The 27,338-nt window shown below is 38.0% G+C and overlaps 1 protein-coding gene across 1 annotated transcript; it reads left to right on the top strand.

The window, feature by feature from the left end:
* The first annotated feature begins 842 nt into the window (after positions 1-842).
* LOC149840316 (uncharacterized) lies at positions 843-24,975 on the top strand. Its single transcript, XM_090005047.1, has 5 exons — positions 843-1,304; positions 1,409-1,550; positions 2,019-2,553; positions 24,752-24,842; positions 24,943-24,975. Exons 1-5 carry the CDS (start codon positions 843-845, stop codon positions 24,973-24,975), a joined length of 1,263 nt encoding a protein of 420 aa, XP_089861173.1.
* Positions 24,976-27,338: the final 2,363 nt, after the last annotated feature.

Genomic DNA, 27,338 nt, shown 5'->3' with positions numbered 1-27,338 from the left:
AAACTTGTGGAATCTACAGCTTCTGCTAATATACTTTTAGTCCAGTAAACTTTTACACTGTATCATGAATTAAAAAGAATAATCATACTTCTTAGAATGATATAAATTTTCATGCTAGTTATATTTGCACATGTTGCACATATTTTTATACAGTACACTGAGCACCACATATAAATATATTGCTTCTTACACAGACAGGGGAGTCTGACCCTTCCGCTTTAAATGTTTTTCAGGTTGCAACTAATCAGAGCATCGGGTGTCATTTTGGATAAAGCCAAGAGATCTCATTTATTCAGTATTTTGTGTTTGAACTCTGGTTAATAGATTTACATTTCTGTTATGAGATGTAATTAATGACATTAATGCTTTAATCAATGAATGGTATGCTTTTAGTACTTCTCTGTTTTACCCTGTAATGCACTCAACTCTTGTTTTCACACTTTAAAAAATAATAATTTACTCCAAAATTTTTACTATAAAAGTTGGGGCGTTACAACTTTGGTATCAGAGCAGGATTGAATAATTTGAGATCTTGGCTCTTCCAGCGACCGTGATGACTCTGTAAGTATGTAAAAATGTTGTTTTTGTAATATAGAGATAAAACCATATGAGTATGTATGATTATTTCACAAAATTATAGCTGAGGTTATGATGAATTTTAATTGCTCAAATAGATGGTTTGGGCAAACCACTGCAACGATATTATAGAAACGCTACATAACGTGGCCGAAGTAGTAGGCCAGCAAGCCATGATAATGCAGCAGATAGGCGACAATCTACACCAGTTGGCCCATGAGAAGAGTACAAACGGTGGGACTATGTCCTATAAGAAATTCATGGACATGGATCTTCCTGCTTTCTCTGGAAAGATGGATCCAGAAGCCGCTGAGAGTTGGATCCGGGAGATTGAACGTATCTTCCGTGTACTAGAAGTGCCCGAGGAGCGTCGGGTGGACTTTGGGACTTATCATCTCAAGGACCATGCCAAAAAATGGTGGAAAACTACCAGAGCAGTCAAGTTTCACGATGGTCCTGTATCTTGGATGGAGTTCGTAGAGGTCTTCAACGTTGCCTACTTTCCGAAGCACGAGAGGGCGAAAAAGATGCAAAAGTTCTTGGACCTGCAGCAGGGTGAGATGTCCCTGGCCGATTACATCACGAAGTTCCATAGCTTGGAACGTTATTGTCTGAACGTTTACATTTTGGATGAAGATCGAGCTATGAAATTTGCCCGGGGCTTAAAGACGGGCCTGAGGAACCGTCTATACACACGAGGGCCCAAGAACATCGAGGAGGCTATTCAGGTAAAAGATCTTTTCTCTTCGCGGTATAAGTTGCATAAAAGTTTATAAGGTATCGTTAACCATTAGGTTGTAATGGATTGTTCCTATCTGTCCCGGACATACAGGTTAAGACCCTCCTTGACAATGATTGGAAAGAGGGACAAAAGTCGCAAAAGAACATAATGGGGGTTCAAAAACCTGAGTTCAATAAGAGGTTTGGTGGGAAGCGTTTCAACCATCAAACCAAGAAACCAAGGCACGATGGAGGTACTAGACCCATGTTAGGGTAGAATCAAAGATGCCAGAAGTGCAACCGCTTTCACCCTGGACAACAGTGTCCCCGTGAGACAGGAGGTTGTCTCTACTGCAGAAAAATGGGACATTACATCAAAGAGTGTAGGAAGAAAATGGTCGACGATACGCGACACGGCACTGGAGGACAACAGCCTCAGCAACATAGGGCACCGCCACCAGAGTCTCAGGCAGCACCACAGCGCGTAGTGGGACGTGTGTATGCCACTACAGCTGACCAACTGGAGAAGGCAGACCTTGTGCACGGTACTGTGCTTGTTTCGGGCCAAGTTGCCCTTGTCTTATTTGATTGTGGAGCTTCACATTCCTTTATATCTGTTAATTTTGCAAAACAACTTAGTAATCCCACAGAATCACTGAACCATGAATTAGTAGTATACAACTCTATAGGGCTCAATGAAATCTGTGTGAACTATATGCCAGAAGTAGAGATCATATTAGGGAATCACAACCTACCTGCTAATTTAGCATTACTCAATATGACCGAGTATGACATCATATTAGGTATGGATTGGCTGTTTGAACATTACGCCAGGATCTTCTGTAGAGAAGGAAAGGTTGTCCTGTCTCGACCTAATATGCCAGAGGTTGTATTTCGCCTGGCAAGGCCAGGTATTCAAAAAAAGGTTGTTTCGATTCTCAAGGCTCAGAAGTACCTCCACTGGGGAGACATGGTTTTTCTAGTTAGTATGATTGGAAGGGAAACAAAACTAACTCCACTTGAGGATTTGGAAATTGTCTATGATTTTGCCGACGTATTTCCAGAGAAACTTTCAGGACTTCCTCCTCAGTGGGAAGTCGAGTTTGGGATAGAACTGATGTCAGGTACGAAGCCAATATCAAGAGCACTCTATCGAATGGCACCAGCAGAGTTGGAAGAATTAAAGAAGCAGTTGCAGGAGCTAATGAAGCGTGGTTTTGTACGACCGAGCACGTCTCCATGGGGAGAACCGGTCCTGTTTGTGAAAAGGAAGGACGAGTCTATGAGACTATGCATAGACTATAGAATGTTGAACCAAGAAACTGTGAAAAACAAATATCCTCTACCCCGTATTGAAGACCTATTCGATCAACTAAAAGAGCAAAAGTCTTTTCTAAGATTGATTTGAGGTCAAGTGATCACCAGTTGAGAATAAAAGATGAAGATATCCCAAAGTCAGCATTTTGAACCAGATATGGGCATTTTAAGTTTGTGGTGATGCCATTTGGACTCACGAATGCTTCAGCGGCATTCATGGACATGATGAATCGGGTATTCAGGCCATACTTAGACTCCTTTGTCATCATCTTCATTGATGACATACTGATATATTCAGAAAATGCGGAGGAACACAAAGAACATTTGAAAATCGTCTTAGAAACCCTCCGGACACATCAGTTATATGCCAAGTTCTCGAAATGCGAATTTTGGTTTGAAGAAGTCATGTTCCTTGGACATGTGATCTCGAAGGATGGAGTTTTAGTAGATCCTGCCAAAGTCGAAGCTGTGATGAATTGGTCACAACCAAAGAATGTCAGTGAAATTCGAAGCTTTCTAGGATTAGCTGGCTACTATAGGCGATTCATTCAAGACTTCTCTCGAATCGTTATGCCAATGACAAAGCTTCTACGAAAAGGAGTAAAGTTCGAATGGAATGAGAAGAGTGAAGAAAGCTTTCAAACTCTTAAAGCTAAACTTACCACAGGTCCAGTGTTAGCTTTACCATCTGGAAGCGAAGGATTCGTGGTATACACGGATGCTTTTGGTACTGGACTGGGGTGTGTACTGATGCAACATGGCAAGGTCATTGCCTATGCATCACGACAACTGAAGATTCATGAGAGGAATTACCCCACTCACGACCTGGAGCTGGCGGCCGTAGTTTTTGCTTTGAAGGTTTGGAGACATTATTTATATAGGGAGCAGTTCGAAGTCTTCACTGATCACAAGAGCTTGAAGTATCTGTTTTTCTAGAAGGAACTCAATATGCGACAAAGAAGGTGGCTCGAGTTCATCAAGGACTACGAAGTTACAATCTCGTACCATCCCGGGAAAGCAAATGTTGTTGCTGATGCCCTTAGTCGCAAGGCTGAGGGGAATCTTTCTAGCCTAGTAAGTCTTGGATGGAAGATGATTTCTGAATCACAAAATGGAGACCTTTCTCCGACGATCAAGGCATACTTAGGTTGTCTAGCCTGACGGTACGATCAGAACTGCGAGAGCGGATCATGATTAAGCAAAAAGAAGACTCGCAGTATGGAAAGATGGAGGCATTGGCATTGCAAGAAGACACTGTTTTCCAACGCAAAGAGGATGGAAGTATATGGTTTAAGGATCGGCTATGGGTGTCGAGCGACCCAGAGACCAGAGAAGAGTTATTGGCAGATGCACATAAGAGCAAGTATACCATTCACCTGGGCAGTACCAAGATGTTTAAAGATCTACAACTCTGGTACTGGTGGAATGGAATGAAGCATGATGTTGAGAGATATGTTGCGAAGTGCTTGACGTGTCAACAAATCAAAATTGAGCACCAAAGGCCAGGAGGAACAATGCAGTTGATGAAAATTCCTCAATGGAAATGGAAACATATCACAATGGATTTTATGATGGGTTTACCGCGAACCCGAAAGAACCATGACTCTATTTGGGTAGTGGTTGACCGACTCACTAAGTCAGCACATTTCCTACCAATGAGGAAGAGTCAGTCACTTGAGAGCTTGACCGACCTGTATATCCAGGAGATAGTAAGACTACATGGGGTGCCAATCTCGATCATATCCGATAGAGACCCTCGGTTTACCTCACGACTATGGGGGCAGTTACAAAAGGCATTGGGAACTAAGTTGAAGTTCAGCACTGTCTTTCATCCACAAACCGACGGACAGTCAGAAAGGACCATAAAGACACTGGAAGACATGTTACGTGCATGTATGCTGGATTGGAAAGAAGAATGGGATGCTCACATGGTACTGGCAGAATTCGCCTACAATAATAGCTACCATGCGAGTATTGGCATGGCACTCTTCGAAGCACTGTATGGGCAGCCTTGTAAGTCACTAGTATATTGGGATGAAGTGGGCGAAAGAAGAGTTCAGTCGTCAATGATACTTCAGCATTACACAGAGCAAATACAGAAGATACGAGATTGACTTAGAGCAGCACAGAGTCGACAAAAAAACTATGCGGATCAGCGACAAAGAGAGCTTAGTTTCAAAGTGGGAGATGCGGTGTTTGTCAAGGTATCGCCGACCAAGAGCGTTTTCAGATTCAGAAAGAAGGGGAAGTTGAGTCCTAGATATGTCAGACCTTTTCCGATATTAGAGCGGATCGGCGAAACTGCTTATCGAGTAGAGCTATCATCTCAACTTGCCAAGATTTATAATGTATTTCACGTATCAATGTTGAGAAAATACATTCAAGATCTGTCACACGTGATTCAGTTTGAGGACATCAGTGTACAAGAAAATCTGACCGTAGAAGAGAGACCGATCAAAGTCGTAGATCGCAGTGAGCAGGTGATGCGAAACAAAATCATCCCACTAGTCAAAGTGAGATGGAAATATCATGGCTTAGAAGAATGCACATGGGAACCAGAAGAAGCAATGAAGGACAAGTAACCTCAATTGTTTGATTGATATGTATTACAAATTTTGCGAACGAAATTTCTATTTAGAGGGGAAGGATGTAAAACCCGTGAAATTTACAAAATTCTAAATGAATAAAAGTGGAGCATTTATGTGTAATAGTGAGATTTTATGCTAAGCAATACAATTTTTGATCATTTGAGGTTTCTAGAACGAAACCGGTAACAAACCCTCAAAATTGGTATTTGGATCCGAATCTTGGCAAGATCCGATAATCCGACCTGGTTCATGGGACCCAATGGTAAATTCAATGGTTTCGGGATAATAGCGTGAGATCCGAAACACATTTAAGGTAAGAGAGGGCAAGTTTAGAACCAACGGGTGAAAAATCCACTTAAAAATAGAAGAAATCCATCAACAAGAAAAAAACGTCCAAATATGACATAAATAGAATTTTCTTGCAAAAGTAAACACCAAGTGATGGTGTGGTGTAGTTGTAGGATGAACGGTTGTGTGGAGCCACAACCCAAGTTCAAAACCCCGGAGCGCCCACATTGAAATAAAAAAAACATTGCTTTTTTCATGAAATCCGGAACGAAACTGAAAGGGTTAAATACAATTTAATCCACACACTTTGTAATGAAAAGCAATGTAGCACAATTGGTGGGGCTCGTTACCCCTTATGTTGAAAACCCTAATTCAAAATCCCATCTGCACAGATTTTTCTTTTTACACACAAAGGTTACAATTTTTACTTTAGTGGAAAAAAAAATATAAAATAAAAAAGAAGATGGTAAAAACGTGGGATATTGGCCAAGCCTACTTCTTAGGCCTTTTCAGCTCACTTTACCAACATTGGTGGAGAATCCCACCAAAAAGGGAAAGGGGTACCACTAAAGCAATTAACAAAAGTAGTTAGAGAAATTTTTGTTGAAGGGAAGGGGGGGCAATTTAGGAAATGCTTTGCACCCACAAAAAACGTGGGATGGGGGTGGAGAGTTGAGAATTTGAAACTCCCCTAAGAAGGGGGGGAAATTAAATGAGGAAGTTATGATGGGGAGTTACACTAGACGTGTCTCTCTCTCTCTCTCTCTCTCTCTCTCTCTCTCTCTCTCTCTTGACGTTTTGGCCAGCCACCCTTTTATTCTCTGCTGATCATGGGGACTCCATTATTGAAGCTGTGTGGGTTGCTCCAACGAAGGAACGAGAGTGCAGCTGTGTCGTTGCAAGACTTCAAATATGTAAGGGGTATTATGCTTATGTGTCATACTCAATGACTTGCGGTACAAATATATAACATGTTGTTCGCAAAAACGCTATGAAACCATACCAGTCGTGGTTGGGTATGTGGTTTCAACATAAGCACGAATAGACTTAGATTTTTCAACTTATGTATATATATATGTTGCAAGGTCCATATGTGTGAGTATAGGGTGTGGGTTCTGCCCAAACGCTTGGTGGGTTATACCATAAGCGTTTGGCATGGATGACCAGAATGGTGCTTAGCAATTGTGGCTACCGTCAATACCGCACCTCAACTTCAGTTATTGCATCTCCATCTATAACCGACAATTGGTTTGGAGGTCAATTATCCAATGTGCATATGGGCTGCAGGGGAAATAAAAAAAATATATATTACATTTTTTTATATTCCATTGAGGTACGTTAGATCTTACCCCAATTTTTCTGTGTAGATTATTAGCAGACCATTTTGGCCACACTCATATTTATGTCTTACTAAAAAAAAAATGATGAGATCGTTGGATTCTAAGTAGAGGTTTTGGCTTTGATGACCTTGTCAAAATGTTGCTACTAAATCTGTCCTTCCGTGCTATGGCCAAAATTAAGATAGGATATATGTATTAACTAGAGATTTATTTGCTTCTTGGATACATTATTGATTTATTTTTCTGATTTAAAGCTAATGTGTGTGTTAGTTGGCATGATACCTATTGCTAACTTATGTTATAACGTTAGGCATGCTCTTTCACGCATGTAATTTCATGTGAATATAGGTCAATTCAAGCTGAAAAATATTAATCCAGTGAATTGCATGATATTGGATAGTGGAAAAGGGGAACATATTCATTTCATGTTGAACATAATTCAAAAGAGTGAACTAGTTCTTGTTTTGCTTAACAAAGACACTTCATAGGATACAAAAAGAAATGGATGAAGTTCATTTGCTATGTATAAAATATATAGTTCAATGTCTGGATACTTTAATGTTGTTGTTGCTTTAAAATAAAGTAGATATGCAACCATGACTTAAGGTTAACACAACATGTAATTTCTTATTCTGGAAAAAAATTAACAACCATGACTTAAGGTTAACACAACATGTAAAGCTAGTTCTTATTTCTTATTCTGGAAAAAAATTAACAACCATGACTTAAGGTTAACACAACATGTAAAGCTAGTTCTTATTTCTTATTCTAAAAAAAATTTAATATTGTATGGTTAGTAGTAGTGAGTTTCTACAGTATATTGCCAATACTGTAGTTAAATAGTAGTTGCACACATGAATAGCAAGGTGACACACAACCGGTTGAAAGGGGCTGAATAGCAACACACACATGTTATTATAGTATATTATGCTTCTAAAAAAAAATTTAAAAATTTTGATGGCACCCGACATTTGGTTGGTTTCGGTTGGTTGTGGGAGAGGCTCGGTTGGGGACCTGATTTGGTCCCAACCAGTGGCTAGGTTACCTGTGTCTAACCGGGTTGGGCCATAGGTCTTGTGACGTTACCATCTTCAGTTGCGGAATGGAGGAGCCGACATTTCTTACTACCTAGGAGTGACACTCGGCTGGAGCAAAACCGTAGGTTACCTCTCCTTGGTGACTGCAACGGTGCAAGCCTTTTCGTATTATTGTGGTGACCTTTCGGGGTCTGCCATAGCTGCGGGACCTGATGGTGACAGAGCACCATTGACTCGGGTGCTAGCTGGATCCTACATACGTAGGTGTGACATACGGGACAATGGGTCCCGTTTCTCGTCTGACAGTTTGCGACAAGACGACCACTGCTATAACGACTTGAAATATATATATATATATAATGGGAGGTTATGGTACAAAGTACTTGGGTAGTCGCCTTGACGCGATGAGTTGCAATGACCATAACCAGAGAATACTCTAGAAAAGAATGTATAAAACAAATAAATTATGCCACAAAGTTGGCATAGTTCATGGGGTATAAATGCCTACACCCTAGCTCATAACTTCAAAAAAAAAATGTTGATGACTGTGGGCTCTGAGTCGAGACATGTTCCGAGAAATGCTATCTTGATGGTGCTCATGGCACCCTGATAAAAAAAAAAATCATACAATGTGTGTGAACCCCAAGGCGGGTTCATGATTTTGAGAATCCTCTGTGGTGCGATGACTCGCACAAGAAAATAATTGAGAAATCAAATATGAGATTTATGAGGCTCTGGGTATACCAGAAAGAAGGTATATGTTACCGGACCCCTCATAGTGTGATAGCTCGCACTTGGTTATAAAGAAAATATAAAATGAAATATAAAACATAAAACCTTTGAGACTCTGAGAATACCTGAAAGACGGTATATGTTACTAGATTCTCCAGGCTCTGGGTACACCTGAAAGATGGTGTATGTTACTGGACTCATGGTCTACCTTAGAGAGGGTAGGTGGTACAAGCTTCGTGGACATTTTTGTTTTCGTGAGAGCTAGGCATCTCACCAGGTGCCCAGTCCACGAAGTTAGGGGACCAGGACTACCAGTGTTTCCTAGGTGGTAGATCCAAGTCTTCTGTAGAAGTGTCAAGGGTGCATCCTAATTCTTGTTCTAGCCACTGGGGAGTTCTCTCTCGGTCACTGACCGTCCCCTTTGGATATTTGTATGGCTAGTCATACGGCTTATTAAATAATAGACCCGTATGGTCTCGTTCTGCAACGAGGTCTATGCCTGTGCATACCCACAGGGTAAGAGTAAGATAAACATTAAATAAATTAAGTTAAATGAAATACTCATTCTTGAAAAATTGTGTACTGTTGATATAACTTTCGTAAAACTTGTGGAATTTACAACTTTTGCTAATATACTTTTAGTCCAGTAAACTTTTACACTATATCATGAATTAGAAAGCATAATCATACTTCTTAGAATGATATAAATTTTCATGCTAGTTATATGTGCAGATGTTGCACATATTTGTACACAGTACACTGAGCACCACATATAAATATAATGCTTCTTACCGAGACAGGGGAGTCTGATCCTTCTGCTTTAAATGCTTTTTAGGTAGCAACTAATCGGAGCATCGGGGTGTCGTTTTGGATGAAGCCAAGAGATCTCATTTATTCAGTATTTTATGTTTGAACTCTGGTTAATAGATTTACATTTCTGTTATGAGATATAATTAATGACATTAATGCTTTAATCAATGAATGGTATGCTTTTAGTACTTCTCTGTTTTACCCTGTAATGCACCCAACTCTTGTTTTCACACTTTAAAAAAAAAAATTACTCCAAAATTTTTACTATAAAAGTTGGGGCGTTACAGAACCGGTCATGTGTATGCACACCAAGATGATCCTAGCCTGACTAAACCGACTATGTGAGCCGTATCGCCTGGCACGACTGAGTCAACTAATAGGCATCAAACCAGCTTAAAAGTCGTATCGCCTGACCCGACTGAGTCAGCTAATAGGCGTTAAACCGACTTGAAAGTCGTATTGCTTGGCCTGACTGAGTCGACTAATAGGCACTGAACCGAATTGAAAGTCGTATTGCCTAACCCGACTAAGCCACCAAGAATAGTAGTCACTGACCTCAAATCGTCGAACAATAGTGGCTGGCGTGAATCGGATGCCATGCACACCATCGCCGATCATGACCGGCATAAAAAACCACTGGTGGTGGCTTGGGGCAAGTTGTATGCCCTAGGTCAATGTCAGTTATCGACTAAAAAACCCAGTCGTTCAGCCAAACAGAGGGGAAAGCCGCAACGTAGGCCAGCAACCCGACCGACAACCAGACTCCTAATGGTTGACGATGAGAACAAATTCATTGATGGTAAAAAAGACATGACCCCGGATGCCGGCATGGTGCCATCGTTGTGAGGTGGATCACGGTCCAACACTACCCGATGATCGATAATGGCCTCAACCGCCTGCCGAACTTATCAATGTCAGGATCGAATGGTTGTCGGCCACAGTCGGTCGACGAGATGAGAAGGCAAGAGCCCATCTGATGATTGGACCGGGAGATGCCCTCCTCTGATGGCCCTGATGAGATGAAGTATTGATTGTTCGGTGAACCGAATGATCGATAGCCCTCTCCATGGGTCTGGCAAACATAAAAAAATTAGGGAGGGGCCAACGGGCTCTTCCGTCTGATTAGCAGGTAAAGGAAGGGCTCAACGACCCTCCAGTCCGGCAAGTCAAATGGGGGTGAACCCCCTTGCTGCTCGGTGGCGATCCAGTGTTCAGAAAAGGGAGGGTGGACCGGCCATCCCGCCCATCTGAAAACCCCTAATGGGAGGGTCAATCGACCCTCCTTGCGTCTGGGCAGATTCAAATGGACAGAGAAGGGCCAATTGGCCCTCCTCTGTCTGCACCTGATGTCGATTATGATTGATTGTCACCTCAAACGAAAATGCAAAAATAAACCATAAGAATCTTTCAACGATTCAACGAAAACATGTACTCTGATACCAATTGTTGAATCATAAATCCATTGAAAACTAAAATAGGATTGATAACATTCTCTCACTGAATCATTGAAATCATAAATAAAACAAAACCAAAAGCGGAAGCTATACCTGAATTCATAGCGCTGTGGTTGATCGTTGATAGGTATGATCTTCCAGAACCTATATATTTGGCCCTTTTCTTTCTCTAAACCTGATGAGAGAGATTGAATCTCTTTCTGACAATGGGGAGTTTGAAGAGGGAGGACCTTAATATAAGGTTTGGAGACCACAACCTAATGTATTTAGGATTCTGTCTCAACTCAACCCATTATAGAATTTTAGACAGGGCAGGTCTCTCCACATAGTATTTCATACCATTTGAGATACCATAAAGCCCATCCAGATTAGACCACATGAACTAGGCCTGAACCTAAGACAGACTTACGATGTGTGACTCGATGTATGTAGGTCCACACGATTTTTCTAACATGACACCCTTCAAGAGTTGACTTCAGATTGGATCTTAGCCTCCAAGTCATACCATAATGGAGCCAATTCTCAACCCTAAATGATCTTAAAACCCAGGCAATCAAGAGGAATAAGTGATACGTGGTAGCCATGCAGATCGATGCTCGTTCAAAGATGATGCTTGTCTAGGGGTGTGGGGGGGTAGTAATAATAGTGAGACGACATTTCCATTAGCGTACTTGGAATACCTGAAATACACTCGAAAATTCTGATGAGTAGCCAAATCAGAGACATTTGTTTCAGCGAAGCCACGTCGAAAATAAGAATATCGTTGGGGAATTGAAGCATTGAAAAATTCTCTAGACCAGGCAATTGAATGCAGCCAATAAAACCACAACTGCAGCTTTCCTGAATAGTGCATTCAGGTTCTCTCCAATGATATTAAATAGCAATGGCAACACAGAGCTAGTGATGGCAGTGGGGCGGGGGACAAGGTCTCCGCCCCTGCCCCGCCTCAAGATTAGAACCTCCATCCCCGCCTCCATCCTCGGCGGGGATGGATTTTAACGTCCACCCTCGCCTTCATCCCCCGTTTCATGTCCTCCATCCCCAGTTCAAACAGGGACGAGGCGGGGTGGGGCAGGGATTTTGCGGGGAAAAGTGGCAGGGACGGGGCGGGGCAGGGATGAGTTGGGGATCGTGGTGGGGACGAGGCGGGGCGGGGAAAAGGGTACGTCCATCCCTGCCTGCATCCCTGAACGGGGATGGATTTTAACCTTTGTTCCCGCCTCCATCCTCGTTTCATACCCTTCATCCCCGGTCCAAACGGGGTGAGGCGGGGCGGGACCCACTTTCCCCCGATCCACTGCCATCCCTACACAGAGCATCCTTCACGTAGACCCCTAGCCATTTGAAAGTACTGACCAATTTCTCTATTCAGCCAAAGAACAATCTAAGTTAATGTCATTAGTTCCACGATCCACTCGATAAAGAAGTTGCCAAAGCCCATCATGAAGAGACTCCTTGAGATAAGACCAGCTAACAGAATCGAATGCATTATAAAAATATCAAGCTTTAAAATAAAGAATGGACAACCTTGTGCAATCCAAGAGTGAACAATCTCGTTGGCTAAAAAACCACAATCATGAATGTATAGTTTAGAAAGAAAGGTGCATTGGAAGGGAGAAATTAGGGGAGGGAATACCATTTTCATTTGATTTGCTAGAAGTTTTGAAATCAATTTGTCAAAGCTCCCTAAAGATAAATCAGACGGTATCGTGAGATGTCCTAACATTCTGATCCTTGGGAATGAGGATGATAATGGATTTATTGAGCTCCTTCAACAATGAACAATTTGAATGAAACTCGTAAGCCATGTTGCACAAGTCCTTGCATGAGTCATTAGACACCAATTTTTTTTGTTATGCCCAAATACTAACATCTTTTGTAAGATTTATTGAAATGATCAAAACAACCTTAAAAAGTTCACTTTTTTAATAAACATATTACTTTATGGGGCAAAAAAGGGTTACTTTTGCTTTCAAAGTTCAAGGACACTTTGTTGCTTTTTGGATATTTGTGGCATTTTTATTTCTTTTCCAAACAAAAAGACTTGTTATCTAAAAAGTATTCATGCATTTAAAAAAATGTAGTTTGTTTTAAAAATATTTTTGTTATTCCAGTCAGTTTTTTTATATTTACATGAACAAACCGCCCACAGGAATATAGACCTAGCCACGCTGGCTTTGCCAGTCGTACTTACAACAGCAATAAACTCTGTGATCTTTACCCCTTGCCCCCGGGGAGTTGCCATGCTTTGGCCTGTACAAGGGCTGATGCCCATGAGATTTTAACCTAAACGGTCTGCCTAGCGACCTAGGCCCCCATCCCACTACCCCAAACCCCTTTGGGGTATTATTTCAATCAGTTGAACATTGCTAATATAAAAGGTTATATATATATGAGTGTTTCTATGGTGATGGATACATACTTGATTTATACAGATCTAAGCTCCAAAAGCAAAATCTAACTATTGGATCATGTTTAACATATCCTATTTATTATTCTCATAAGATAAAGTTGACTTAAATGTAATGTTTTATACCATTTTTGAACCACTTATTTTCATGAATTGTGAGTGGTTGATTCTTGCCATCTCAAAAATCTAATATTATGGTGTATTAAACTTGATAAAACCTTCTAACATATTAAACAAATGATGCTAAATACATCTTATATTGACAATTTGGTAGCTAGATCTATGCAAACAAGAGTGTATACCACAGTATAGTATCATGGTACCCTTGTATTGTAGTAATTTACCACCATAATTTATGGTGGTACACACTCAATTTATATTATTATAAGCTCCAAAAGCAAAATCTGACCTTCAGATCATGTTTAACATGTTGCATTTAATATTTTCATGTGTTAAAATTGACTCTAACATGACATTTTTTTACTGTTTTTAAACCACCCATATCTTCTTGCATTGTGAGTTGTTTTTTCACCATTTCAAAAAGTGAAATCGTGTGGTATTTACACAGGATAAAACCTCCTAACATTGTAAATAAATCATGCTAAGGACATCCATACTGTTAGAACTAACATTAGATGGCTAGATTCATACATACACGGGTATTTACCACCTTATGATATCGTGGTACAGAACCACCGTATATATATATATATATATATATATATAGAGAGAGAGAGAGAGAGAGAGAGAGAGACTGCTTTTTATATAAATCATATGATCTTAGATTCTTATGTCTTGGATTGGGTCCTTCTGGACAACCTCAAGTCAGTTGAATGCTTATTCCACTCAAGATGGTGCTATGTTATTTAGTCCTGTGACCCAAACTATGAAACAAGAGATTGTTGTTTTATTCCATCTCAACTTATGTCACACATTGCTCCATTTCCCATCTCGTCCTGTATCCCCTTATATACAGGTTAGATTTGCAAATTCACAAAAATTGATGTATCTTTGTATCAGGAATCGTATAAGTGCACCTGCAGTTACATATCATTGGCAACAAGTTGCCTACAATACGCAAGAACTTTTCCATATATGTTGAGGGGCACTCTGGAGGCTTCAATTTAACTGAGATGTGAACGTCCCTGCCTTTTATCTCTACCACCCATTTTCTCTGAATATGAGAAGGGAACAGAGCTGGAGATGTGGACCTTAGCTGTCAACTGGTCTGGTTTGTATCAGGTAGTCGACCCGACCTGAACCCAAATTCCTGGATATGGGCATGGAAAGTGTCAACCCAAAATAATATTTGGGTCAACCCGAATCTGACCCAAACAATACGCAGCTGAGTATAGGTCATGATTTTTGCCTGTTACCCAACCCATCTCGACTTTTTTTGCCGGGTACATGATCTGACCTGATTTTATTGCTGGGTACTCCATCTGACCCGAGTATTATATATATTTCTAAAATTATCCTGGTTTGGGTTTTGGATTCTATTTTTGTGTCCTGACAAAAACCCGAAACATGATTATTAGTTATTTGGGTGGGTCTGGGTCAACCCTAACCCGACCCGTTGACAGCCTTACCTACCTTCAGCAACCCAACACTCCTCAAACTCTCCCATTTCTTGATAGGTGCATGCAAGAGAAGAATTTCACACAATGGACACGATTCGGTTTAGATGCATGCATGAAAATTATGCTTGGTGGGGGTATGGGAAATAATCCCACTCTTATCTCAGTGCCTCCCAAGTCCCAAGCCTGTGGCGTTACTTTGACATTATAGGGCCTTTCATATGTATTCAAAATCCAAACACATCCTTCATGATTAAGATGTGCGCATTGCATCATGCTCAAATCCTAAGAAAAAAATCCCAGTCCCATAAATCGTTGGCTAGATGGAAAAATCTGCACCTCGTTGTCTGCTTCCTCTGCCTCAACCTTGAGTGGAGTGAATTATTCCTGAGAATTTCAAAGATGCCTTCGAGTAAAGAAAAAGTACAAATGAGAAAGCGAAGACCAAGAAGACCGGCAGACGGCAGTTGGAGAGATTTGGTGGTGCACTTTCCCCATTCTACAATGACCACAAAAATTATCGCTTGGCTGTGTTGTTTTTTAGGAGATGCCCGTGCTATGAACCAACCAATGTGCCCTCCACAAGCCCTATCGCCCTCTTATTCCTGGCACGAATGATAAAATAAAAAGCCCAACCAAAGATGGCTCCACCTTGTCTGACAATTAATCATTCCAAGCTAATTTATGCCCAAAATCTTGGATGCGTGCCTCGCACCATCATGTACAGGGATAGAAAGTTTTCTTTTTCTTTCTTTGTTTCTTTTTTTTTTCCAGAGAAATCATAGGGGCTAGAAAGTTATAACAAATAAAAACAAGAAGATGAATCTTACTACGATCGAGGCCTCCTAGTAACAACTCTTCTTTTTGACAAAGGATATATAGCCATAAATAACCACTGGTACTCCAACCACGAGTCGCATTAAGTAGATATTGTGCCGAAGCAGGTTATATGTTCCCCCTGGGGGTTTGAATGAGTGCCACATATATAAGCACGTGGGGCTCGTATCCCCATGTATATCAGCATCACTTAGCGTCGGAGTCTGGTGCGATTGCAAAGACTTAAGTACCCTTTCCCGTCATTCTCGCCATGATACGACGGTTCGAGAAAAAGATAAAAATGTCCTCTATTCAAAAAAGAGAAATGACGGTTCAAAAAAAGGACAAAAATGTTCTCCATCCAGAAAGTCGAGGATGATGTTAACTCTTCAAAGTCCAAAGGTTTCATTTTTGCCCTAAGCAGTAAACTTTTGCACCATCTGCTGTAACAGGAGCTCCATTTGACGATGCACCATTTGCCATTGTTTGCTGCCACTGGACCCTCTTTTGCTATCGTCTGCTGCCACCAGAGCACCCTTTGTTGTCATCTGCTGTCGCCGGAGCACCTTTTGCCATCGTCTGCTATCGTCGAAGCACCCTTTGTCATCGTTTGTTGCCGCCAGAGCATCCTTTGTCATCGTCTATGCAGTGGCAGCATCGTTGCCACCATCGGCTGCGTCTACCTTCTGAGTGTTTCTCCTCCACTGTCGGATTATCAAAACTCATATCGTTTCGGTGAGTTTCGTTTAAGGTTTCGTTATGCAAACAAATTGATTTGTAAATCTGAATGATAAATCTTATAACTAGTTGTACTATTCATGATAAATAATACCTATTTTCATACTGAAACAAATTGATTTGTACCTATCCACCTTTTAGGCATCAAAAAATAGTTAGCATGATTTATTCTTATGAAGCAACAACGATTTATACGTTTAAAGCAGTAACGATTTAATGAAATTACCATGATTTATACTTAAGTTTGATAAATCATATAACAATATTTACATATAAAGCCCAAACGTTACAACGATATGTACTTATGAAAGTTGCGATTTTTACAACAATTTATAAGTTTGAAGCAACAATGATTTATATATTTAAAGTAGTAGTGATGTGTATTTATGAAGTTACCTCGATTTGTACTTAAGTTTGCTAAATCTTACAATGATGTTTACTTATGAAGCCAAATATTACGACGATTTATAATGTTGGTGATTGTTTAACGAATGAGATAATTTGTATTATTACATACTTGAGGAGGCGGTTGTAACATATAATGATGTGGTTAAATTTATGTGTTATGCATGTTAGCAATATCTAAAGCTCCTCAAACAAGAAATCCCCCATTATTCGATGGGATGACTATTAGAGAAATTATCCGCCAGTCCCATCTATATGAGCATTATGAAAGGTACCAAAATATAATGAAGATTGAGAATGATAAAGATAGGGACAAAGCGTTAGAATTGTATAATGTGGAGCATTATCCATCAGATATTGAGGCTGAAGAGCAAAGGAAGCATGAGGAAGAACTAAAGATAAAGAAGAAGAAAGATGATGAAGGGAAGGAAAAGCAAAGGAAGAAGGAGGAGGAGAATGAAAAGCAAAGGCAAATGAAGAAGGAGGAAGAGAATGAAAAGCAAAGGCAAATGAAGAAGAAGGAGGAGCAGAGGGAAAGGAAAAAAAAGAATAAGGAGGAGGGGGAGGAAGAGAAGGAAAGAAAATTGAAGGAGGAGGAAGAGAAGGAAAGAAAAATGATGAAGATGGAAGAAGAAAGACAAAGAAAGAAGCATCAAGATGAGGAAGAAAAGAAAAGGCAAAGGAAGGAGAAGGAGAAAGAGGACGAGAAAAAGAATAAAAGGCAAATGAAGGAGAAGGAGGATGATGAAGAGAAGAAAAGGCAAAGGAAGGAGGACGAGGAAGATAAGGAAAGAGAAAAGAAGAAGCAGGAGGAGGAAGAGAAGGAAAAAGCAAGAGGAAGAGAAGGAAAGAGAAAGAAAAAAGCAGGAGAAGGAAATGGAAAGGAATGAAGAAATTAAAAAGCAGAGGAGGGAGGCGAAGGAGTGAAGGAAGGAAAAAGAAAGGCAGAGGATGGAGGAAGGGGATGAAGAGAAATAAAGTATGACCAAGGTACGTAAATTGATCCTGTCTGTCATGATTTAGTGTGATAATGATTAATGTGATAGTGATTACTATGTATAGCGATTAATGTGATAGCGATTACTGTGAACGATTTACTGTGCTAGGTATTATTATGTATAGTGATTACTGTGATAACAATTACTATGTATAGCGATTAATATGATAACGATTACTATATATAGCAATTACTGTGAATGATTTACTATGATGAGTATTATTATGTATAGTGATTATTGTGATAGCGATTACTATGTATAGCCATTATTGTGATAGTGATTACTATGTATAGCGATTACTGTGATAGCGAGTATGCAACGATTATTATTTATAGTGATTACTATATACAGCGACGTGTAGAAGTATAAATGGGACTAATTTTGATTTGATACAAATAATATGTTATTTTGTATTACAGGGAGGTTAAAAGAGAAGTAGAGTACCAAGTGAAAATCTCAGAGGATGGTGTCAATGGCCTATAGTTCTGTCGTGGTATGAACAACTGAGCGAATATCAGAAGGATCGATTATGAAATATACACTTCGATGGCCTTTTGGACCAACAATATTTTGAAACGTGCTGAAACATCATGACCCACCTGGTAAATATGTGAAATCATAAGATGAACACATTCTAGTTTGATTCTTTTGAGATCACCATGACCCTAGAAGATATGGTGCGGATTACGGGCCTTAAGTGTTATAGAAGTGTTTTCCTATTATGGGATTCAAACTATAATGCAAGGGACAAGTGCACTACCCTTCTAGCAATGTCGATGGTGAACTGGAGTCAATGTATTTCTGGTGGAAGCAATTTCACATCGATGAAAGTTTATTCTTTTCGTAATAAATGGGAAGGCCAGTCTGCTATAAGTGCATCTGAAAGAGTTAACCATAAGTTGTGCAACTTCCTTCTTTATTTTTTTGGACTTACTTTATTTTTTGATTTGTCTGGTTCGAGGATAAGTTACTTGTGGCTATAATTCTTGGAAGACTTAGATAAAGTCGACAACTATGCATGGGGTGATGCTATGCTCACACACTTGTATAGTCAACTTTACTGTGCGAGTAAGGGTACAAAAATCGTTGTAGGGTTTTGGCCAATTGTCCAGGTAATTGTTTATTACATATTTTGTAATTGTAGACTAAGATCATTGAAGGTTATAGTCTTACTAATATATTAATTTTTTGGGCCTGGTTATGAGAGTATATTGTCACTTTGCGTCATCAGTGTGTCCCTACGATTTATGGTTTTTCAAAGATCGGTTGGTGGGCTAAAATAAATGTCAAGAAAGATAATGCTAAGTTCATTTTAGATGGTCTGCAATTAAATGAGGTAAATGGTTTAAAATCGTTTACAATCGTTTCAGCTTTTATCATTCATTAGTATAAATTGTTGAAATGTTTAGCATTCTTAAGTAATCATTACTGCAAGATTTTTTCTTCGTTAGTACACATTATTCTAATGTTTAACATTCTTAAGTAATGATCATTGCAGGATTTTGTATTCCTTGGTACAAATCATTATCACTTTAGCATTTAACTTTCATTAGTGTAAATAATTATAATTGTTAGCATTCTTAAGTAATGATTGTTGCAGGATTTTGTATTCTTTAGTACAAATCATTATTACGTGTAAATCATTGTAATCGTTAGCATTCTTAAGTAAAGATCGTTGTTGGATTTTTTTTCGTTAGTACAAAGCGTTATCGTTTTAGCATTTAGCATTCGTTATTGTAAATCGTTGTAATATGTAGCATTCATTAGTGTAAATCATTTTAATACAAAGCTCTCATTAGTAACAGTCGTTGTAGTATATTTAGCACTCGTTATTATAAATTATTTTAATATTTAGCATTCATTAGCATGAATAATTATGTTTATACCTAAACCATAATCTCCAATGTACAAGTTGTGTGGAGACCATATGGAGATGCGGAGGACGAGGACCAAGAGGTTGTTGCTCAGGCTGCAAGACTATCTGTCTGTGATATTTGGTTGTTTAGCAATTATGAAGTTGAGTTGCAGCATGATAGTCAAGATCTTCTACAAGCTGGCTTGGGACAGTCTACCCCAAAGCAGCCTATGAAAGTGAGAAGGAAGATGAATAGTGATGGGGTCAGGAACGTGAATTGGCACGAACGCTTTAGAGAATAATTAGATAGTTGGAACAAAAGAGGTGTTCGTGCCATAGCATATGATTATAAAGAACACCAATATGACCCCAACTATTTCAAAAAATATTAGGAACCCATGCATCGAAATTTGGACATTAAGAATAAGCAACGTGGAAATGTTGGAAACCCATGCATCCCTCCTGTCCCTCATCTTGCCATCTCTCAGCATAGAAAACACATTCATCGTGTCTCTCCAACTGCAACAATGATTCTCTCAATTGCAGTATACGATGAGGAGCGAACACAACTCACAAAAAAGAAGGTAGTCTTCGCCACAAGGTTAGAGATATTGGAGAGGGAGAATAAGGAGTTACAGAATCAGCTGAAGAATTTGGGGAGACAAATGTGGTTACAATATGATACACTGGTAGAGATGATGACCAATGTTTATAACAAGATCGAGGGAACCAAGAGGCCATCGAGGAAAGAAAGTCCACCAAGAAAAAGAAAGAGGCGATTTGTATGTCATAGTCCATCTGAGTCGTTAAGTGCCACTGAATAAACATTATATGATTTTTTTATCTTGATATTTATTTATTGTAATTCTACAATTCTTTGTTGTAATTCTATAATTCTTTTTTATAACGTGACATAAATAAATGTATAATTCTTTTTTTGATAAGTGTAACACAAAAGTGCCACTGAACAAATCGTTGTAATGTTTGGCCTTCATAAAAAACAAATCGAAGAAGTGTTTAGCATTATATATTATACAAATTATGAATTGCCTTTACAAGCTGTTTTCATATCGTGATTTACACAAACATTGATAAAAGGCTGAAATGATTTGTATGTATAAAGACTACGTACTATCGCGATTTGCTTGATTCTGATTGCCTTGCAACCAGTTCTATAAGAGATCATGATTTGTTTTTTATAGAAGGTGTTCCATCATGATCTGTAAAGCCATCCCACCAAAAACCTTTAAATAACTGAACCAAATTTGTTTGAATATCCTATTGCAATTTGCCTTTACGAGCTTTGTCTAAGTGAACGATACGTTCCATCGCGATTTACACAATGACTGATTCATAAATGGAAGAAAAGAAAAATAAACAAATTGACATGATGTTTAGACTTAGTAAAGAACAAATTGAGTTAACTTCAACAATATAGACATCATTATGTAAATCACTCTAGGATAATATCTGGTATAATGATTCAGACACAGTATATATACAACGATTTGTCTTATCACGATTTACATAATGAATGATAAAAGGTAAAAAATAGAAAGAAAAAATAAATCGACATGATGTTTATTGGTGAAGTACAAATCTAGGTAACTTGATAAATACAAATCGACTTAGAACCATAATTCTTTAAGTTTTATAATATAATAATATTTTTCCTATCACGATTTACTTTTATGAGCTATGTCTATATGAACGATATGTCCTATCGAGATTTACACAATGACTGATTCATAAAACGCAGAAAAGAAAAAAAATAAACAAATCAACACGATGTTTAGACTTAGTAAACTACAAATCGTGACTTAGTTACAAATCAATTTCACTGTAATGATACGTGCTATCGTGATTTGCTTGATACCGATTATCCTATCACAAACTAATTTTTTGAGCTTTGTATATGTGAACAATATGTCCTATCACGATTTACACAATGACTGATTCATAAAAGGTGGGAAGAAAAAATAATAAACAAATCGACACGATGTTTAGACTTAGTAAAATACAAATTGAGGTAACTTCAACGATACATCATGACCAATGGTTTGGTTTAGATATAATACATGACCATCATCATCAAAGAAGACATACATCATCATCAGCATCACCCCCACGTCCAAATAGTGATGTGCTTCGAATGCAATCCAAGTGTGCATGAAATCCAGCTTGTTAGTGCAGAAAGCTTTAAGGCAGAGCTTACGAAGCTGCATATGGTATGGATTCCAACAAGCATGAATATATCGATGCAGAATATTTGTGCCTGCTCCAGTATGGCGGCAACGATTGAGGATGATTATGGTTGTTATATTTTGCGTAAGCTTCAATATACTTCGTGACAAATATGCTATAGTTGTGTGTGTCATGAATATATTGATGTATACATAGAAGATAACTACCATAATCATCATCGAAGATTATACAGATCTTTCCTCATGGCATGAAACAACTACATTATCAGCATCAAACCCCATCTATCAAGCACAGGTAGAAGGAACACAGAAGAACAAAGAAGAATGAAAAATACAAGGAAGAAAAAGAAGAAGTAGAAGAAGACAAAGGCGGAGGAGAAAAAAGAAGAAGAAGTTGCGCTGCCATAGAAAAGAGGAAGATAGGTTAAATAGATTAGGGTTTTAGACCTAGACAATGGGTCGGGTCGGCTTGGGTAGGGTTTTGCATAGAATAGGATTTTACACAGATCTATATTAGGGTTGTACAAACATATCGATATCATTCACAAAGACAAACAAAGTTATATCGTTGTCACGGTAACTTCATAAATACAAATCGATGTCCTGATAATTATTTGTTGAGATTCTATAATTCTTTATTGTAATTCTATAATTCTTTTATGTAACATGACATTCTATAAGTGTATAAATCTATTTTAATAAGTGTAGCACACAAATGTCACTGAACAAATCATTGTAATTATCGGCCTTCGTAAATAAAAATCGAACAAGCGTTTAGTGTTGTGTACTGTAAAAATTATAATTTGCTTTTATGAGTTGTGTTTCTATCACGATTTACACATTGATTGATAAAAGGCTAAAATGATTTGCACAAACATTGATAAAAGGCTGAAATGATTTGTACATATAAAGGCTATGTGCTATCACGATTTGCTTGATACAGTTTGGCTTGCAACCAGTTCTATAAGAGACCTCGATTTGTTTTTTATAGAAGGTGTTCTATCACGATCTGTACACCCATTTTTTATAGAATTTAGGGTTTAGGGTTTAGGGGTTTAGGGTTTATAGTTTAGGATTTAGGTTTTAGGGTTTTATGTTGTAGGGATTAGGGTTTTAGGGTTTAGGGTTTTAGGGTTTGGGGTTTAGGGTTTAGGTTTAAGGTTTTTGGGTTTATGGGTTTAGGGATTTAGAATTTAGGGTTTAGGGTTTTAGGGTTTTACGGTTTTGGGGTTCAAGGATTTAGAATTTAGGGTTTTAGGGTTTAGGATGTAGATTGGGTTTGGATTTCATGAGAGCTAAATGGGTCTCACAACCAACCCAATCCAATCACCCCCCCCCCACCTAAACCCATCACATAATCGGGATTTACGTTTTCGAGCTTTGTCTATGTGAACGATATATCCTATCACGATTTACACAATGACTGATTAATAAAAGGCAGAAAAGAAAAACACTAAACAAATCAAGATGATGTTTAGACTAAATAAAGTAAAAATTGAGGTAACTTCATAAATACAAATCGATTTACAACTTGATACTGATTTAAGTAACAGTTGCAAATTGATTTCATTGTAATGATTTATCCTATCGCGATTTGCGTTGACAAGCTTTGTCTATGTTAACGATTTGTCCTATCGTGATTTATACAATGACTGCTAAAAGACAAAAAAGAGAAAGAAAAAATAAATTGACACGATGTTTATTGGTAAACTACAAATCTAGGTAACTTGATAAATACAAGTCAACTTATAACCAAAAGACTTTAAGTTTCATAATATAACAATATTTGTCCTATCATGATTTGATATTACGAGCTTTATCAATATAAATGATATGTCCTATTGTGATTTATACAATGACTGATTCATAAAAGGCAGAAAAAAAAAACAATAAACAAATCAACATGATGTTTAGACTTAGTAAACTATAAATTAAGACTTAGTTACAAATCGATTTCACTATAATGATATGTGTTATCATGTTTTGCTTGATATGTCCTATTATGTTGACTAGTTTTATAAAAGGCAAATGAAAGGATGTTTTTTAATTTAATTAATGTGCAATGCAATTTATTTGTACGCGGTTTTTAAAAATGGGCAGTATGTGAAACGACATTTTCTTTATATATGAATGACACGTTGCACAAGTTCAGGCGGGTGTCGCTTCGCTTTGCTTCGTGATTAAGGAACAGATGAACCAACGTTTCCTTTATAAACGACGTATTCATGAATCGAACATATAACCTGCTTCATCGCAAATGGAGTATCGATGTCGAGGAAGGAGACGATGACAGCTACACGGCCAGCGATGGCTAGGAAGGAGACGACGACAGTTACACGACCAGTGATAACAAGGAAGGAGACGATGACACCTACACGACCAACGATGGTGAATCAGGTGTATATTTTCTAAACCTCGTGACGAGTTTCTTCAAAATTTATCTCTTTTATGGCGTATATTTGATTTGTGTTGTGTACTGTAGAAAATAATTTCAATATTGTTTATTGAATATTTTGCTAATGTCAGTGGAACATCCATAAAAAGCAGTGCCCAAAAACTCAGCAATAAGCTCCAAGATAACATCATTTAGCTCCAAGATGAATTTGCAGAAGAAAACACTATCAGTAATTTTGTACATATGAAACCATTATCAGTTATATATTTACTTATGCCATGGGTATGTATGTTAACACGTGCATATTTATTGCAAACAGACTATATCCTATTTCATCATGTATATTCAAAGCAACGCAACAACCAATACTAGACACATCATCACCCCTTATTTCATGGTATATTGGTTCTCTTATATATTTATTTTCTTTTTTTATTTACTCTTGTTGCTTCATGTTTTAACCTTTTTATTTTCATTGTTTCCTTCAACAGAGTTTCATCCACCGAATGCCATACTCCATTGGATTTCAAGATGCACTACCATGCTAGGGTAACAATGATCATTGCAGAGACTTTTGGTCAAGTGAAAAGGTAAGTGAAGAAACCTCTTGTCCAAGGTTTAGGCATAATAGTCCAAACACGATTTGTACTATCAATTTGTAAGATATTGTATCAATTTGTAGATATTGATTCCTATACTCTGGCAAACTTCTTAGCATTGGGTTTTATACGTGATGGATTTATGGAAAAAACTATGGTTCTATAACTCATTGGACTTTCATACTGGTGTGCAACATGACATTATGCATTTGGTAAGTTTCTATCTATAAGTATATCGTATCTTATACGGTGGCCCAGAATTTACTTGCTTCTGGGTTAATCATATGAGGGATTCGTCAAAGATATTTTGGGTGTCGACATTGGCGAGTGGAGGTTTCGCTCAGCACACGATGCTCCTTTACAAAATAATGGTGTTGATTGTGGTGTATTTGTAATGAAGTATATTGAAGCAATATACAATGAACGAGAACCTAATTTCGACACTGTATGCTCTACACTTAAACATGTTTTATTATCCTCTATTATTGAGGACTCAATTTATATATTGGTGTCACATTATCTTTTTATTGCAAGATGATATACCTGGATTTCGCACAGAACTATGCAAAAAAATTGACACAGTTTCTAATTGCAGAAGAAAAAAAACTCAACCAACAAGAATACCTAGAAGGCAATGAACGACGTGACCTCTCAGAAGTAATATGATGTACAAAGATTTCTAACAGATTTTATAGACTGTATATACAAATTTTGTAAGACTGTGTATACAAATTATGTAAATTTCTCTCGGTTGAAATAAAATTTCAATTTTACTAAACACGCCAATAAGTTGGACTGTTATTTATAGTAAAGGCAAATCATTGTCTCCGACATAGACGTCATTTTATAAATTGCTATAGGACACTATCTTGTATAACGGTTCAAATACAGTACATATACAAGGATTTATCTTATCGTGATTTACATAATGACTAATAAAAAGCGAAAAAGATAAAGAAAAACTAATCAACACGATGTTTATTGGTGAACTACAAATCTTGGTAACTTGATAAATACAAATTGACTTACTACAATTATTCTTTAAGTTTCATAGAATAATAGTATTTTTTCTATCGTGATTCGCTTTTATGAGCTTTGTCTATGTGAACAAATCTTTGTTATGTTCGCCCTTCGTAAATGAAAATCATAAAAATGATTAGCGTTGTGTACAGTGGAAATTATGATTTGCTTTTATGGTCTTCTTGTCACAATTTACGCAAAAATTGATAAAAGGCTGGAACAATTTGTACGTATGAAGGCTACATGCTATATCAATTTGTACGATATGTTCTATAGCGATTTACACAACGACTGATTCAATGGTACAAATTGACATCCTGTTTAGAATTAGTAAAGTATAAATCGAGATAACTTCAATGATACAAATCGAGTTAACTTCTTAAATATAAACTAATTTCATTCTCAAAGACAAATAAAGACATATCGTTGTCATGGTACCTCCATAACTACAAATCCACATGATTTATAACCACATTCATTTACAAAAAATATTAGTATTTAGTTACAATACATCATGACCAATGGTTTGGCTTAGATACAATACATGACCATTGGTTGATCTTTTTGTTGTAGTATTTTTAAAACATATTTTTCAATAAAATAATTTGGAAAATCGTCAACAAAAAGTATAAAAAACGACTTTCCAAGAATGTGGCAAGTATGGGTCGAATCCTCATGGAACAGGATAATATTCTGATTAAATCTAAAAAATCCACTTTATTAATATAACAGATGTTTACAACTAAGTCAAATACTACAACTATAATTAAGTTACAAGCTAAAAATAAAAATTAACTCCTAAAGTAGGTTGTTGTAAACACCCCAGATTTTCCTCATCCATTCTCAGACACACCACTTGTGCAGTGCCAACCCTAGTAGGTGAGTACAGGAGTCCAACCCCGAGTCTGTGTCAGAAAATTACCATTTTACACACTTTCATTAGGAAAATTACCATTTTACCCCTATGTCATCCTAGACCCCAGTTAGTCGGAGTCAACCCAGCTCATTCTCAAGCTCAGAACAGTTAGAATGTCAATCATTTCTAGCTCACCTGAGCTCACAGTGAACAAACCATATTCATTTCTGACCATTCCTACCAAAATGGGATCATTTCTTCAAAAATGAGCTCATTTTTCACTCAAATCCAAGCCAATTATCTCTGAGTCAATCATTCCGAGATAGTCATATTTCTCGGAGTCTAGCTTAAGTTCACCAAGAGTTCAAGTGCTCCAGTTTCAGTTTAAAACCATTTTCAAGTGTCTAGGAACCTATTTTAGCCCATTTCAGCTAGAATTGAGTTGAGTTTAGCTAATTGAGCTAGTGTTCGAGCTTTAATTTTAGTTCATCTCAGTATTACTGATCTTTGTTCCAGCTCAAACTCAACTCTGGTCCGCAATTCACTTTACTCCAGTGACTATTTCTCACCATTTCTCTAAAAATGGTAATTTTTCTTGACAAT

Source organism: Nuphar pumila, chromosome 4 (assembly GCF_984573655.1).
Source record: "Nuphar pumila chromosome 4, dmNupPumi1.hap1.1, whole genome shotgun sequence".
Taxonomy (NCBI): Eukaryota; Viridiplantae; Streptophyta; class Magnoliopsida; order Nymphaeales; family Nymphaeaceae; genus Nuphar; species Nuphar pumila.
The sequence above is the reverse complement of the archived record's forward strand: the minus strand, read 5'-3'. Positions and strand labels throughout refer to the sequence as shown.

Bases quoted from the DNA above. Each gene is read 5' to 3' on its own strand.
- LOC149840316 (XM_090005047.1), top strand. From the start codon at position 843: ATGGATCTTCCTGCTTTCTCTGGAAAGATGGATCCAGAAGCCGCTGAG. The intron at 1,305-1,408 runs GTAAAAGATCTT...CCGGACATACAG, and splicing joins ACATCGAGGAGGCTATTCAG to GTTAAGACCCTCCTTGACAA. The intron at 1,551-2,018 runs GTACTAGACCCA...ACTATATGCCAG, and splicing joins GAAACCAAGGCACGATGGAG to AAGTAGAGATCATATTAGGG.